We start from the raw sequence: 16,717 nt of genomic DNA, 5'->3' as shown, positions 1-16,717 counted from the left end.
CTTTCACTTAAAAAGACGCTCTTTTTAAGTATTTAAAGAAATGCATTTCATCCATGATCCACATAGATGATGATCAGGAGGTTGTGATGTAACCCCAGCTTATTCCCTCAAGAGCGGATAGATTGATTGAGGTTTTGTAGCCTGGTAGTCTGATACCCTACAGCTTGTAGAGTGTTGTGATAGAAGCACTTAGATTTGATTTGGAAGCATGCGTATATTTGGTTGGTTTATTTTTTTAATCACCTGTTCTTATTTACTTAATTGGTAGTGAACATAGCAATTGGACTTTTCTCTCAAATTATGGGTATCTGTCGATGCCAGCTATTTGTACCATTGATCATTGTGTTGTTTCGTGCATCAACTTTGTTTTGTCTGCAATATTATGTGTAACCTGTCTTATGTTGCAGTGTTTTTTCCCATCAGTGCCATTCTTCTAAAGTCGCCTTTCAGTTGAAAACAGTATATTGAGAGATACTAATCATGGTAATGACGCTCTTAACCATGCTACTTTTGTTCATTATTACGGCTAGACTGCTCCCATCCCTCCTCACACCCCATCGCAACTATAGCTACCGATGGTGCAGCAAGTGCAAATGCCTCTGGTAATACCAGCCTAGTCAATGGTAGGTTGAGCAGCTCTCTGCTGTCCGTCCCTCACTGGCGCCGCCTCTCCTCCTCCTCCTCCAGTTGTCTTGATCTTCCTTTCCTGCCGACTTTGCATTCCTCTCAGTGCATGTCACCTCTAATCACTGACTCCCTTTCTGTTCTCCTCCCTCTTCTACCCTTTCCCCTTCTTTAATTTTACATATGCCAACTACAATTATATATGTCTACAACACAATGTAGATTGTCCCACTGGTTGAAATAGGCCATTTGACTATTACCAGAATAGTCAAGAAACTTATTTATTTAACCAGGAAAGAGGACTCACTGAGATTAAAATCTCTTTTACAGGAGTGTTTACATAGACAATTTTAATCGAAGTTACAACACACAAACATAAACAAACATAATTTCATAGATATAAAAACATTTACACACCATTAATTTACTCTGATGATTGTTTAATAAATATTAAGTGACCACAAGATACTAAATTTGTTAACTTCATCTCAGTCTGGAGAAGATTCCAATCTGAGGCCGCAGCATATTTAAAAAAGGTTTTTCCCAACTTGGTTCTAGCAAAAGGCACACACAGGTTGTGGATCGATTTAGAGAATAGTGAATAATGACCGGGCAATTTCTGTTTAATGAGACTGCAAAGATAAGAGGGCAAATAACCCAATATAGCTTTGTAAATCAAGAGATACCAATGCTTTTGCCTTCTAATATTCAACGGCGACCAACCAACCATTTTGTATAGGTCATAATGGTGTGTTGAAAATCTACAGCCAGTTATAAATCTAAGAGCACCATGGTACAGAGCATCCAAAGAAACAAGAAGATAAGAGGGCACATGTTGATACACTACTGTACATCCCCATAGTCAAGAAAAGTTAAAAAGGAAGCAGACACTAGTTTCTTCCTTGCATTAAATGAAAAACACGACTTGTTTCTAAAATAAAATCCTATTTTTTTCTGAAGTTTTTGCCTCAGATGTTTGATATTTCAACCAAAACGTAATGTATTATCAATAATAATACCAAGGTATTTGTACTCCGATACTGATGTAATCAGACTACCCTGAAAAGTCAGAAGAGAAATTGAATTTTCAGCAGAAATTTTGGAGTTTGAAAATAACATACATTTAGTTTTTTTTTCTCATTTAAGACCAGCTTCAAGGCATAAAACCTTTTTTTTTTTGATTGTATCGAAAGCAGACTGTAAAAAGGCTACAGATTGTTGCTTAGAGGAAGCTGAACAATATATAATCGTGTCATTAGCGTAAAAATGGAACCTTGTATTTTCAATATTAAAATCTAAACAATTTTTATATATGCTGAACAATAGTGGTCCTAGCACAGATCCTTGAGGGACTCCCCTAACAGCCTCTAAATGGATCTGACCGAATACCTTCCATCTGGACACATTGGGATCTTCCCCTTAAATAAGAACTAAACCACAAGATAACATTTTCTGATAGTCCTACTGATCGAAGCCTTTTTAGTAATATGTCATGATCCACAGTGTTGAAGGCCTTTGATAAGTCGACAAAAAGACACAGTCTTTCAAAAGACACAGTGTTTCTTGTCATCTAAGGACTCCACTATATCATTCAAAACTTTGAAAACAGCTGTAAACGTACTGTATCCTTTACGGAAACCCGGATTGGTTAGTAGACAGAATATTATGAGTATTTAAATACTTTGTCAATTGCGCACTAACTATTTTTTCCAAGATTTTCGAGATAGTACTCAGTTTAGATATAGGTCTATAATTGTCCATTAAAGAAGGATCACCCCCTTTGGACAAAGGAGTGACGAATGCTGACTTCCAGATCCTTGGAATTTTGTTTGTTAATAAAGAAAGGTTAAACAAAGAATAAATAAAATAAGAGCTGCACTTTAACTGGTTTAAAATTGTAATCATTCAAGTTTCAAAAATAAGATCATGTCTTATTGCGTAGTGTTTTTAGTATTGTGGAATACGATTTATGATATGAGCGTGAATATGGTGTGAAATATAATTACAATTTGTGGTTTAACATCATGATCCCATTAGTTTTTTGTTTTATTTGTTAAAATCTAGCAAGCATACTGTTCAAAAGTTTTGAGTCAGTTTCAATTAATGGACTTATATAATGGACTGATTAATAATACAAAATAAAAAATCATTAACACATCTGTCCAACACGTGTCCAACATTTTCAACATCATTAATAATCAGAAGCGTTTCTTGAGCGGTAAATCATCATATTATTCTGATTTCTGATAAATTTCACAATAAATTACATTTTAACAGATATTCACATAGAAAACTATAATGATATTTCACAATATTAGTGTTGTACTGTATTTTTGATCAAATAAATGCCTTCTTTATGAGCAGAAAATACTTCTTTTTAAAAAAAAAAAATAGTACTGTTGTATATTAGGACAGCTCTGAATAACAATCAGTTCTTGACTACCAGTCATAGATAGGTAGATAGATAGATAGATAGATAGATAGATAGATAGATAGATAGATAGATAGATAGATAGATAGATAGATAGATAGATGTAAATTTGATCTCATGCTTTAGACAGAAGTGCCATATACAACAGTACTCATGTAGTTGTGTGGGTATGTATGTGATTGGATAAATCTGATACACACTACACTATGCTGAGGTTTTGCGTGTTTGGGGTTTTTGGTTCCTCTCGTTCTGTCAGCTAACCCTCTGGCTCTCCTCCTCTCTGCTCCTGTGGTGTTGCATGGCTGGTCCTCCTGCATGTCCAGAAGTGTTGTGCTGTTCCTCTAGTCCTCATTGTGTTGAGTGTTTCTCCTCCATGGAATATCTGAACGACTACTGCTCAAATCTTCCACTCTGACAAATCATAGTGACAAACATTTGACTACAAAGAGAGTAAAATGATGTAAAGATTAAAAACACATGTTAGATATTCCATGGCATTCCTGTCAAAAAGCCAACGTGAAAACATAACAACTGAACTATTTTTGTTGAAACAAACACACATAATACACATACTTCAATATCAAATACATGTATTCAAGAAAGTAAATAAGTGTTAACTGTTAATGAACTCTTTGTAGATTACAGCTGATATTTTATATCACTGATCAATTTGATTTTACCAAACCCATAATGCACCTCAGAACTTCATTATGAAACAACTCTATGTTATGTATGTGACTCACAATGATGTTGATAACTACTCATTCTCTGTCTTCCTTCTTAATTTGATTTCACTGTAATGTCCATGTGATGAATGTTTTATCGTCTGCTTTGTCTGTGGATGTCTTCATCATAGGTAAAATGCAGGATGGAAATATGGAGAACAACCAGACCAAAGGTAACCTGCTTTCACTTTACCACTGGTTTGAGCGCTCACCGTTATTTTATTCCTCCTTTCCTTTCAGCGGGTTCAGATGTCCGCTTGTCTCTTTGTGCTGCTTCTCATGTGTGCGTCAGGGTCTCTCGATGACCTCACACTTCCTGTCTGTGCCAAAATCTCGAGTCAGTTGAATTATTAACAGTTTTTAGTAGATATTAAACAACTATTGTTTCCTGTAACAAAGGCATAATTCACTGGTTATATAGCGGGGGTTGCATTGAGCATCTAGGTGGCAAAAAAAGGTAACAAGGTGGCAAAAATTACACAAGAAACATTAAGCAGTTTGTCTTTTGTCTTAAAGGAATAGTTAACTCAAAAGTACAAATGAGCATCTCTTTTCCATTCAGTTACAAACAATTGTACATTTAGTTTGCAACAACCACTGATAAAGTCGCTGTTTCACTAGGATGTGTGTGTAAATAGGAAAGAAAATTTAGTCCGTATCATGCTGCCTTTAATGTACACTAAAAAAGTTGACATCCACTCCAGAGTGAATTAGCTACATGTGATTCATGAACCAACTTACTGACCCAATGATCCAGTCGCAGGCATATCGGTTAAGAGGGAAAATTATCACTGAAAATGACTACATTTCAGTCTGGTCCTTACACAAAGCCTCACTTGTGTGTGTGTGTGTGTGTGTGTGTGTGTGCGTGTGTGTGTGTGTGTTTTTTTTCAATTAATTGTAGTTGTGTGAAAAAAGGGTAACCTGTAAACCTCTTTAAGATTTCTACTTTTGTGTTCCACAGAAGAAAGAAAGTCTTAGAGGTTTGAAGCAAAATGAGGGTGAAGGATGACAGAGCTTTCATTTTTGGGTGACCTATGCATTTAAATAAAGGCACTTTACCATACAGACTTGTTACAGAGCATCTGTCATCAGATCCCATAAAAAGGTCTTTTTTTTTGTTTTGTTTTTTTTAATAAGACATCCTTCAACCATATAATGATACCAGGATGGGTTTAATTGAGTTCCTGGATTGTGGAATTCATTCACTGGCTCATGTTCCCTTTGAGACAGATCAATGTAGTTATACAAAATAACACATTGATTTGGTGGTTTGGTGATATTGATGCTGAAAGTAATTATAGATTAATAGTGCTTTGCAAATACTGACTTCTGTTGGAATTTTAAGTGTTGGCTAGTAACTCATAATGGTCATTCATCCATCTGTTAATATACAAAGAAACATTCAAATCCCAACAGTTTAATTTATTCTCTCACAATGACTTCATGGCCAGTTCAGTCAAGGTTCAGCATTACCTATAGTCGTGGGCAAAGGTCCGACACCCATAACCCACTTGTGTTTCCTGTGATCGTTACAGTGAAGAAGCAGGATGGAGCTGCAGCAATGGAGATGCAGCCCTTGAAGAGCGCAGAGGGTGGAGAAGCAGATGACAAAGAGAAGAAGAAAACCAATGTCTCCAAGAAAGAGAAATCTGTTCTGCAAGGAAAACTCACAAAGCTGGCTGTACAAATCGGCAAAGCAGGTGCTATGGGTTTTTAGGTTGTATGGAGGATCAAGGTTAGTGTTTCACTATCACAGAGGAGCACCATGCACTAATGTGATGTTTGCTTTGATCTGGTTCTCAGGTTTGGTGATGTCTGCCATTACAGTCATCATCCTGGTGCTTTACTTTTCAATCGATAACTTTGTGCTTCAGAAGAAGCCGTGGCTGCCGGAGTGTACACCAGTCTACATCCAGTATTTTGTCAAATTCTTCATCATTGGTGTGACAGTGCTGGTGGTGGCTGTTCCTGAAGGTCTTCCGCTGGCTGTCACCATCTCTCTGGCCTACTCAGTGAAGGTAAACTTTTTAGAATGTCTCATATTTAGATATAAATATAGAGCTGATTACCAAGACAGCAATTTGGGGCATCAAAGGATTTAAAATGCTTGACTTATTTTTATTCTGAGAAACATTTACTCCATTACCAAATGACACCTGTTAAACCAGTTGTTGAATAAATCAAACCAAACAATTCATTTGCAATCATATCAGATATATTTTTATGAATGTTTATTTCATTTCTGCTTGCCTCAAGCAGAAATGGACTCCCACTACTTGTGCATGCTCTCTTTAAAGTCAGCTACAAATGTTTGTCAAATGTCAAATGTCAAATGTATGATTACAAATTAGAAACACTGAATTTCATGAAAGCTCTGAACTGTCTGACTTGAAATTGGTGGAATCACATAAAAACAACCAAAATGGCAGCAACGTCAACAGGTAAAGATTGTTTGGTAGATATTACAGTATATCCACACAGAAGTATTTTATTACCAACAAAGCCACCTTTGGATGTTGGCATAATGGTAATTTCAGTGGAAATGAATGTTATTTGTCTGGCTATGTGAACAGTAAACCAACACATTAGCTAAGTTCCTCTTGAGATAGCAGCCTTTTTATGTCCCATTTCAGTTAGAAGGATGTTTATTTAGACAAGTTCTTATAGGTAGTGGACTGTGCAGGTTTTAGACATGCACAGAATGTACTCTCAAAATGTTGTATTAGCTAGTTATCTGTATCTGTATTTTTGTGTCTGTGCTGATAGAAAATGATGAAAGATAACAATTTGGTACGCCATCTGGACGCTTGCGAGACCATGGGCAATGCCACAGCTATCTGCTCTGACAAGACTGGCACACTGACCACCAACCGAATGACAGCAGTGCAGTGCTATGTGGGCGATGTCCATTACAAGCAGATTCCAGACCCCAGCTCCATCCCACACAAAACTCTGGATTTACTGGTCAATGCTATATCCCTCAACAGCGCCTATACTACTAAAATACTGGTAAGACATCAAAACCTTTGGCTAAAACTGGTGTCATTTCAGCAAAAATTGCTATTTAACTATAGACCTTAATGTTAATGTATAAGTAAAAGCTATTACTTATGTACATTTCCTGGCTAAAAGGACGCAAAATCTAATATTTGTTGAACCTCCTTTACTTTTTATTGCTTTGTGCATCCATTGTGGCATTGTTCCAGCAACCTTTTATGTCATATCATGTTGCCTGAGTTTCATGTGTTTACTCTAGTTATCGAATCTTTGATTTGGAATTTTTAATGCCACGCTCACCAATTGAGCTACAGCAATATTAGCACAGTTTTACTTTCTCATTACTACCAACATCAATTTTTAATGGCTAAACTCATTGTTGTTTGAATCGCTGTACCTTTTTTCAGTTTTTATTAATTGAACAATAACATTCAGCACCACAATGGGAAAGTAATGTCCATGAATTCCGAAGGAGGAAAGAAAACTTACAAACCTTCAGTGTTTGTTCAAAACAGAAAAAGATCGTTCCCAATGATCACTAAACACTGAATGTGTCCTACATAGAGTAACCCACTGATGAAATCCAAACTTACTGGAATTAATATATATATATATATATATATATATATATATATATATGTATATATATATATATATATATATATTTTGTATTAAGCCTTTTCATTTGTAAGTTTCCATACAGTATGTGCTGTTCTTTGAGGACCAAGAACACAGCAGAATAATCACTGTGTGTTTTGGAGCGCCAGTTGGGGTTGGTTTCCAAAAATGTACAGTCTGCAAGGATATAGTTGGGACAATAAGTAAAAAATAAATAAATAAAGTCATTGATAATCACAACATGTGTTTCTCTTGGTTCTGAGAGCTGGAATCAGATCTGTTCTGTATCTCGGTTTAAGATGCCTAGGAGCTGAAACCACCCCTTTGAATGCCTTCTCCCAGCAAACTAACACTACTTACAGATCCTGTCCCTGGAGACCAGTACCGAGAGCTTTCATAACCATTCAAAGCGAGACCTGGATAAGCATATCATTCCAGACATCTTGTTTTAACCTAGATTCTTTATCCCTGGAGATATCCCCAAAGCTACGGTGCTTTGCTGCTCCATTAAGGTATTTAATGCATGAACTTCTTCTCACCCAACACTCAACAGCTCCTTCAGCAAACTTTCCTTCTTTCAGCAAAAAAAAGTCTCCTTCCCAACTCAGTCCTTCTAGATTTACATTTAATGGAATTTTGTGCTCTTGGGTGAAATGGCTGCCCTCCTGTTTTTTAAGCTTATTTGTACTATTAAACTTTTACCTGTATTTGATACAGATTTAGCATTCATAATTTAGAGTGGTTATGTAGCATGTCTCAGTTGTACGACCGGCTGGTGCTCAGCCACAAAAGAGTTAGTGGAATCCTGAAATCGGAGTAGGACACACTGTACAGGTGATGCTGCTGGCATGTACACTGATACTTCAGCCGGTAGTCTGAGCTCTGCGGAGACTTCCTGTTGTACTGATCTCAGGTTGCTTTACCACCTGTTCCATCAGACCTCCTGGCCTTCTGATCGGAGAGGTCGGATCCGACACTGATGTCATGTTCTCGGGAACCCATCAATTCTTGATTGGAGGTTACATGTCTGTATGGCGGTGTGTGTGTTTGAGGACTGTTCAGTAGGTCATCAGCTTTAAGCTCTGGATTCTTAGTTACACCAAAGACAGATGCAGTTAGCCCTTCTTGCAAAGATTGAATGTGGTGAAAGTCCATTCAGTGACTCCACACAGGCTCTCTCGTTTCTGTTGTCCAGATGATAAAGAACTCTTTGTCTAGAACCATACAATTCTGTTTAAATGCCTGTTACCTGCAATAGAAAGGTACCGTGGTACGTTAATATGGTCATCATTCAGTACTGTGGTAAAACATGATCCAGGATGTCATTTTAAGGCCCTAGGACAACATTCCTGTCAAACAAACATAGTACATACCCAGTCAGAACAATCTGGAATGGCTTGAAGTCAGGAAAGACTTTGCAAAGTATCAGTCTCCTCCATAATGTATATTAGGGATGGGCAACTTTGGTCCTGGAGGGTTACTGTCCTAGAGTTTAGTTCTATCCCGATCAAATAAACCTGCCTTTTAATACAAGCAAACTAGTGTTAGGTCCAAGTCCCCCTTGTTGAGTCCAAGTCCTTAAACAATTGAGTTTGAGACATTTAGCAATGTCTTGCTATCTTCATTTTATCTTGACCTATTATTATCTTTCATGTCCAAAATGTCTGAATCTGTAATTTTCCAAACACACTTGCCTGCAATTTTCGATCTTCAATCCTGAAGATGTAGGTTAGATTTCTCAGCTGTATTTTATTAGGTACTGAGTTAAAATCTGCTAGACAGTGGCCCTCCAGGACCAGGGTTCTCGATGTCATCTGAAACAATGGTTTAGTAAGGGTTATGCTTAGAAAAAATGTCTGCCACTACTCATATGTAGAGAAGGGGTCCTTGATGCCAAACCCAGAGTAAAGTCTGGATTCAAGTGCAATTATTAATGAACTCTGACTTTATCTGAAAATTAAGATAACAAGACATTACTTGAACTCGGACATGGACTTGGCTCTGATCCAACAATGGGCATATGCTGCAAGGAATTCTGCCCTGTGAGACTTCTCTGTAAGACTAAATGCTATTTTGGGAGGAATTTTTTAATCGCACACATGGCAAGGTGAAAAATCACAATGTCTTGTGTTTGATAAGTTGTGACTCATTTTGGGCAAAGTGGTTTGTCCGGCTGCAGCCGCTCCATGTGACTCAAGGTCTCTGCCAAAGTCTCTCTGCGATGCCTCGTGCTGCCACTCATTCACATAAGCCAATCAGCTTTGGCAAGGCACTCACCTCATGGCCTGAGGCAGGGGCTGTCAATGTCAGTGTAGGTAATGCTGTGAAATCAAAGAGGTGCTATGAAAATGACCTTCTAGGGTACACAAGAGGGCCTCCACAGCCCCTGCAGTGAGAAGGAGAATAGATGGAGGGCCCATGTGGAGCGCAGGAGCCGAATAAGACTGTAAAGAGGAAGTAGTGCTGCCAGTGCATGTTTAGCCATATGCCGTGGTTCGTAGGAGTGCGTCCTGACCAGGGAGAAGACAGCTGTTCAGGAGAGCTTTGCATGCCAGTGCCTCTCTGAGAGGTGCTATGAAATTTGCATCAAATGCATGAGCAGTCTTGAATGACCCAGGTAAACATGATATACTTTCTAATGTAATTTCTTCTCCTGAGTTTGTGAAGTTAGTAAAGTTCTTGTGGCAAAAACATAATTTAGCTTAAGTCATAATTTATCTTTCCCACCCCCTGTCTACCCTGGGAATTAAATGGTCCAGTCTTGATTACCCAATAGGCCATTGACATGTAAACAAGCCAGTCACATGTATCCAACTGGCTGATGCCGAAAGTTGTAAGACAAATCAAAATGTGGAACCTGTACACCTGCGTTTTTTTGTTGAAATTTCTGATTTTCTCAGTTAGAGCTTACAAAAACTCCATTGCACGCACATTGTGAGTAATCTCAATGGGTACATTGCAATGCACCACTCTTGTACATTGGGTCCTGTCAAGCCTAGCTATGAGAAATGCTGTAAAAGTAAATCAGAAAGTGAATTCACAATCAAGGTCTCTTCATCAGATAATCATTATTATCTGATGAAGAGATAATTAGAGATTACGGATAATGAGATTGTTATGGTGCCTTTGTTTCTTTGCATTGGAAGCTTTTTCAGGCTTTCAGACTGTATGTATACGTAGACACTTGTTCTTTGAAAGACAATTTGGATCTGATGTAGAGTAACATGAGCCTTTGCAGACAGTTTATTAATACCAGTAATTAATACCAGAAGGACATATTGTTTGTCATATTTAGGTTTTAGTTTTGGGTCATGTTTTCTGTTGGACGCATTGCATCTTTGCAGCATAAAGGAAGCTGTAAATGAAAGCAAGAAGGATAAGGTAGATCACATTTCAACATGCCTGAATGTAAGATCAAGCTCTTTTTAGTATACAGGTATATTGCAAGTTCTCTTAAAAAGAATAAATAAATAATAAATAAAAATAAAGAAAATAAAGAAATATATATATATATATATATATATATATATATATATATATATATATATAGTTGAATGCAGTTTAAACTCAATGTGACAATAAGATATTGTCAAACTTCAATTTATTGTTAAGTGTAAAATTTAACAAAATAACTAACATAAATGCACACCTAAGACTGAATTTGAGTCTTTTAAGTGCTTCATGCTGAATTACCTGCGGATGCTTTATGCTTTAATGTTTGAGATTTATAACAAATCCAAACCAAGAATATTAATACTGTGCTGCTGCAAAAAACACTATATAAAAAAAGTTAAAATAATAATAATAATTAATAATAATAATAATAATAATAATAATAATAATAAAAAGTACAACATGACCTGTTGTCATTGCATTCAAGGCATTCAAGCTGTTAACAAAGAAACTTCATAAATTACCTCATCAAACTTATCCAAAGGATTTATTTCGCTCAAAGCAGCATAGCTTACCATGTGTGCAGGTTGCTAAGCAACGGTTGCTGTTATCTGTAGACAGGTGGTCAGTTATATGACCTTTAATGAAAAGAGCACACTATTTATCTTGTTACTATACAGCAGCTATCGGAATACTCTTTGGCTTTATACTTCCCCAGCCTCCAGATAAGGAAGGAGGTCTTCCCAAACAAGTGGGCAACAAAACCGAGTGTGGCCTACTGGGACTGGTCCTGGACCTGAAACGTGACTACCAGACTGTCCGGAACCAGATCCCAGAGGAGAAACTCTACAAGGTGTACACGTTTAACTCTGTGAGGAAGTCAATGAGCACCATCATCAAGCTTCCAGACAGCAGCTTCAGAATGTACAGCAAAGGAGCATCTGAAATCGTCCTTAAAAAGTGAGCGCCTTTCATCTGCTCTCTGATGCTGCAGCTGTAGTACCTTCACTTTTTATATAAAAGCATTTTCATGCCTCAACAGCAGATGGAGGAACATTATGTTGAAATACTGTAGATTCATGTGCCCGGAATCATTCAGATTTGCTCTTTGTGGAATTACATGATGAAGCAATGTCCTCAGAAAGTCTGAAATTGCTGTAAATAAGGGAATGTGCATAATTCTACAATGATATGACCTTGTTTCATGTGAGGGGTGGTTTGGTGTGTTCGCTTCAGGTGTACTCGCATTCTGAACGAGGCAGGTGAACCCCGTGTCTTCAGACCGAGGGACAGAGACGAGATGGTGAAGAAAGTAATTGAGCCCATGGCCTGTGAAGGACTCAGAACCATCTGTGTGGCCTACCGTGACTTTCCTGCAGACCCTGAGCCCAACTGGGAGGACGAAAACAACATTTTGACTGACCTCACTGCAATATGTGTTGTTGGAATTGAAGATCCCGTCAGACCTGAGGTGAGAAATTTTGTCCTGTTTCATCGTGTTTTATTTCATGATTTTAATTAAAGATTTTATGTAACACATTTTATGCATGAGACCATGCCTGTAATGAGACCTCTGCTTACAGTAATTTACTGATTGTGCAAAGCATACAAAGCCATATATTTTGAAAATGGACTACTCTATAGGTTTCTTGAATGACTAGTTGGTATGATGAAACTTATTGTAAGTTTTAGCTTCTTTTGATCCTATTCGGAGATGCTGCTTAGAGGGGGCCTTTAATTAAGAGACATTATTACATTCGACATTACATTTAGAAGTGTAACAGAATGCAGGAGTCTCATTGTTTTTTATTTTATTTTTTATTTATTTATTTTTGGTCTTAAAGGGTTAGTTTACCCAATAATCAAAATTATGTCATTAATAACTCACCCTCATGTCGTTCCAAACCCGTGAGACCCGTTTATCTTCTGAACACAGTTTAAGATATTTTAGATTTAGTCCGAGAGCTCTCAGTCCCTCCATTGAAGCTGTGTGTACGGTCTACTGTCCATGTCCAGAAAGGTAAGAAAAACATCATCAAAGTAGTCCATGTGACATCAGAGGGGCAGTTAGAATATTCTGAAGCATCGAAAATACATTTTGGTCCAAAAATAGCAAAAACTACGACTTTATTCAGCATTGTCTTCTCTTCCGTGTCTGTGTTAGAGAGTTCAAAACAAAGCAGTTTGTGATATCCGGTTCATGAACGAATCATTCAATGTAACCAGATCTTTTTTAATCAGTTCACCAAATCAAACTGAATCGTTTTAAATGATTGAGTTATTAATGACATAATTTTGATTATTGGGTGAATTAACCCTTTAACACACCATCTTAATCCTGTAAAGCCTGACACATGAAATAAAAATCTGAAACATCATGTTCTGTGCAGTTAATTGAACTTAACTTTGCAAAAATGTAATGTTTTGTATCATATTTAATGCATTATACTTGAATGGCTCATTCAGAATAATATGGTGAGAATATAAAGCTCATACCCAGTGAGGGAAAACAGCTCAGTTTTATTCAGAGGCCCAAACTAAGCAAACATATGCAGTTTGGTGCAGAATTATTTATATGGTCAAAACAGAGATGAAATTCTGATCCTTATAATATAAATCAATTAAATCTTTATAACAGTACAGCAGATACTTGCATAAAATTATATAAATATCAGTCGTCACTCTATACTGCCAATAATATGTCTTAGTTAGAAGATATATAGATGATCCAAACATATAATGCAATCCCGTGAAGATGGAGAAATAAAGGCTCTGGAGGCTTGTGAAGATCATTCCTCCGCTGAGGAACAGTGAAAGTAAAGCTTCTGGAAACAAACGCTCCTCAAAAAATCCAGAGGATCAGATTTGAGACTCTAAAACATGATTGATGGAGAATCAAGTAAAGCTGAGCTGCTTCAGTCCAAGTAAGCGTTTATCTGGAATTATGACCAACAATATCAAAGTTATTACGTTTGCTTTATAAAAAATCAGTAAAGATTACACAGACCACATGAAGCACGAGCTGAAGAGGGACGTTTGTACAAATATACTAAAAGACCATTTACATTCTAAAAAAGTCTTAATGATCAATCAGACGTCAGAAGATTGTAAATTGTGAGCAACAGGTTTTCAGTGAAGTTTTGCTTGAGTAGATGACCTAGAAATTTGATATGGTAGGATTTATGGCATTAAAAGAGCAACACTCAAACTAGTCAACAGATGTGTGGAAGATCCCTAAAGACAAACATAGACCGCTAGAAACATTTCAAGGTTTTGCAGTCTGAATCACTCCCTGGGTCGTGCCCCTAATGACACCCCACAGCTCACATCATCTCATCGCTTTTATACATCTGAATCTAGTGTAGCTTTAAAATGCACTGTGAGGTTATATGGTGCAGGACTCACTGGCAGAATCAGGTGCTGGCCCAGGTGCTCTGAAATTACTGGGAAATATTGGGAATTTGAGGAGGAGTTGCATCAGATATGCTTGTGAGGTTGTGAAAGAGAGGCATGCTTTAAAAATACGTCCTCAAATGATTGTACATCTTCACGCGCGCAGGGACAGATGAAGCGTCTATACTGCTGCTGCATTATTTAACCTCCTCCTTTTATCCCACTGTTTCTTTGCTCTGGCGTTCATTCTCCATCTCTAGAGCCCCACTTAGTAATTGTCAGTTTGTTGAAGACTTCTTACAGAAAGCAACATCTATGGTAAAACAGAATAACAGCAGGAATGGAGGAACATTCGTGAAGTTCTGGCTGCAAGATCAACCTGCTGTTCTCCTCCTTTGGAATCGCAGAAACAGCATTTTGGAGATTGAATCGGTTTGTTTTATAGCAGTTTGATAACTCAAATGCTTGGATGATTACACAGATTTGGTGTGTTTCTGTTCTGTTACCTGGCGGGACACGTAAACCATTCCTTTCCCTAATAAACAGCCGAAACTCAAGAATCTGTAAACAAATCCATTAGTCTTAGATGTCTAATGTTACCTCTGCTGTGGTGTTTTATTGATGAGGCTCTTCCTCTCCTCCTGATGAGTTGAGTAGGACTCGGTTGTCTTTACAGTTCTCAGAAATACTTGGACGTCTAGTCAAGCAGATATCATCTCTCGCTTTAGCGTCTAGTCCGGCCCCCATTTCCATTACGTCTGTGATTGTGTCTGATTCACTCTCCTGCAGAACAAGTATGCTTATTTAGATTTGTTATATCTATCCATCTATCCATCTATCCATCTATCTATCTATCTATCTATCTATCTATCTATCTATCTATCTATCTACTCTGCTTCGCGTGATACCTAAAAATTACCCTTAGCTGTTTTTATTTTATTTTAACTTTCATAACATACATTAGTTGATGATGCAATGCAAATTTTAATCAAGTTAACCATAAAACTGCTGCTTAAAGCAGGCTTTATGCTTTGCTGGTCTTAGGCAGTCTTAGCTGGTTTTATGATGGTTTAGACATTTTTCAGCTGGTCGGTCTGAACCTGGTCAGAATTTTCCACAGAGAAATTAACCCTTGATATGAATAATTTTGTCTTGAGTGACACGAGAAATCATCCCCACCACTGCATAATTACAGCAGGCATACTTTGAATTCCTCCTAATGATCTCTCACTTGTTTCACTGGAGCATCTGAAAGTTCCAGATCGCCACAAAGAGAGAGATTAGAGGAATCGAATCCCGCATGTTTTGTGGAGGTGTTTTCATTAACTGCTGCTCGGGGTTTGCCTCGCCGCTAATCTTTCCTCTGGAGCGGAGCGAGGCGGTGCGCGTGGAATTAATGCAGTTCTGTGCCCGCAGGTGCCTGACGCCATCCAGAAATGCCAACGCGCTGGAATCACCGTGCGCATGGTGACAGGAGACAACATCAACACGGCACGAGCCATCGCTATCAAATGTGGCATCATCCACCCCGGAGAAGACTTCCTGTGCATCGACGGGAAAGAGTTCAACAGGAGGATCAGGAATGAGAAGGGAGAGGTACAGTACTACACACTCAGTACATGACACTAATGACATCAAACATTCAGCTCTATGAACAGCGTTTGTTGCATGAAATCCAGTGCTACAAGAAAGAAAGTTTGACTGGTCTCTTAATGGAAGTAAATCAAGCAAGACAATAAGTATTAAAATACTCTCAAAGACACCACAAGACATAAACAATATACATGAATCATTACGAGCAAAGTTCTCTATTCTGTGTTGAGACACAGTACATTCTTCTGTTCAAAAGTTTGGGATTGGTAAGATTTTTAAAATGTTTTCGAAAGAAGTCTCTTCTGTTGACTGAGGCTGCATTTATTTGATCAGAAATAGACTGAAAACAGTAAATATTACAATTATATGAAATATGTTAAACATTACTAATTAATATAGCTGTTTTCTATCTAATGTATTTCTGTGATGCTCCGCTGTATTTTCAGCATCATTCCTCCAGTCTTCAGTGTCACATGATCTTCAGAAATCAGAATAATATGATGATTTACTGCTCAAGAAACATTTCTGATTATTATCAATGTTGAACACAGCTGTGCTGCACAATATTTATGTGGAAAATATCATATATTTTATTTTTCAGGATTCTTTGATTAATAAAAACTTCAAAAGAACAGCATTTATTTGTCAAAAAAACTTTTTGAACTTCTTCTATTTAACAGATTCTTACTGAATGGTATTAATTTCTTAAAAAACAAAAACAAAAAAAAACTCACTGACCCCAAACTTGTGAACAGTAGTACATTTCCATATGAAACCAATATGCTTTGATTGCGTCGGTTATTAAACATGATTTGCTGCATCTACAGTAGCTGGTGGCAGCTGGTGTTTTTGCAAGAGACATTCACATTCTGAGACAAAAATCTGTAGAGCAGGATGAGTCAGCAGTATTTTTCTCCAAGAGAATGACTATGTCACATGA

General features: G+C 37.5%; 1 protein-coding gene across 9 annotated transcripts in view; it reads left to right on the top strand.

Moving 5' to 3' along the window:
• Positions 1-16,717, top strand: part of LOC113054914 (plasma membrane calcium-transporting ATPase 2-like) — a 198,086-nt gene that overhangs the window by 166,645 nt on the left and 14,724 nt on the right. For 7 of the 9 annotated variants that reach the window (XM_026220706.1, XM_026220707.1, XM_026220705.1 and 4 more), the window contains 8 exons: positions 531-623; positions 3,912-3,953; positions 5,319-5,483; positions 5,587-5,801; positions 6,550-6,792; positions 11,510-11,751; positions 12,028-12,262; positions 15,601-15,780. In XM_026220706.1, coding sequence (XP_026076491.1) covers positions 531-623; positions 3,912-3,953; positions 5,319-5,483; positions 5,587-5,801; positions 6,550-6,792; positions 11,510-11,751; positions 12,028-12,262; positions 15,601-15,780 — 1,415 coding nt within the window. The remainder of the gene's footprint in view (positions 1-530; positions 624-3,911; positions 3,954-5,318; positions 5,484-5,586; positions 5,802-6,549; positions 6,793-11,509; positions 11,752-12,027; positions 12,263-15,600; positions 15,781-16,717) is intronic. The other 2 variants (XM_026220710.1, XM_026220714.1) reach the window with 1 other exon arrangement.

Source organism: Carassius auratus, chromosome 36 (genome assembly GCF_003368295.1).
Source record: "Carassius auratus strain Wakin chromosome 36, ASM336829v1, whole genome shotgun sequence".
NCBI classification, from domain to species: domain Eukaryota; kingdom Metazoa; phylum Chordata; class Actinopteri; order Cypriniformes; family Cyprinidae; genus Carassius; species Carassius auratus.
The sequence above is the reverse complement of the archived record's forward strand: the minus strand, read 5'-3'. Positions and strand labels throughout refer to the sequence as shown.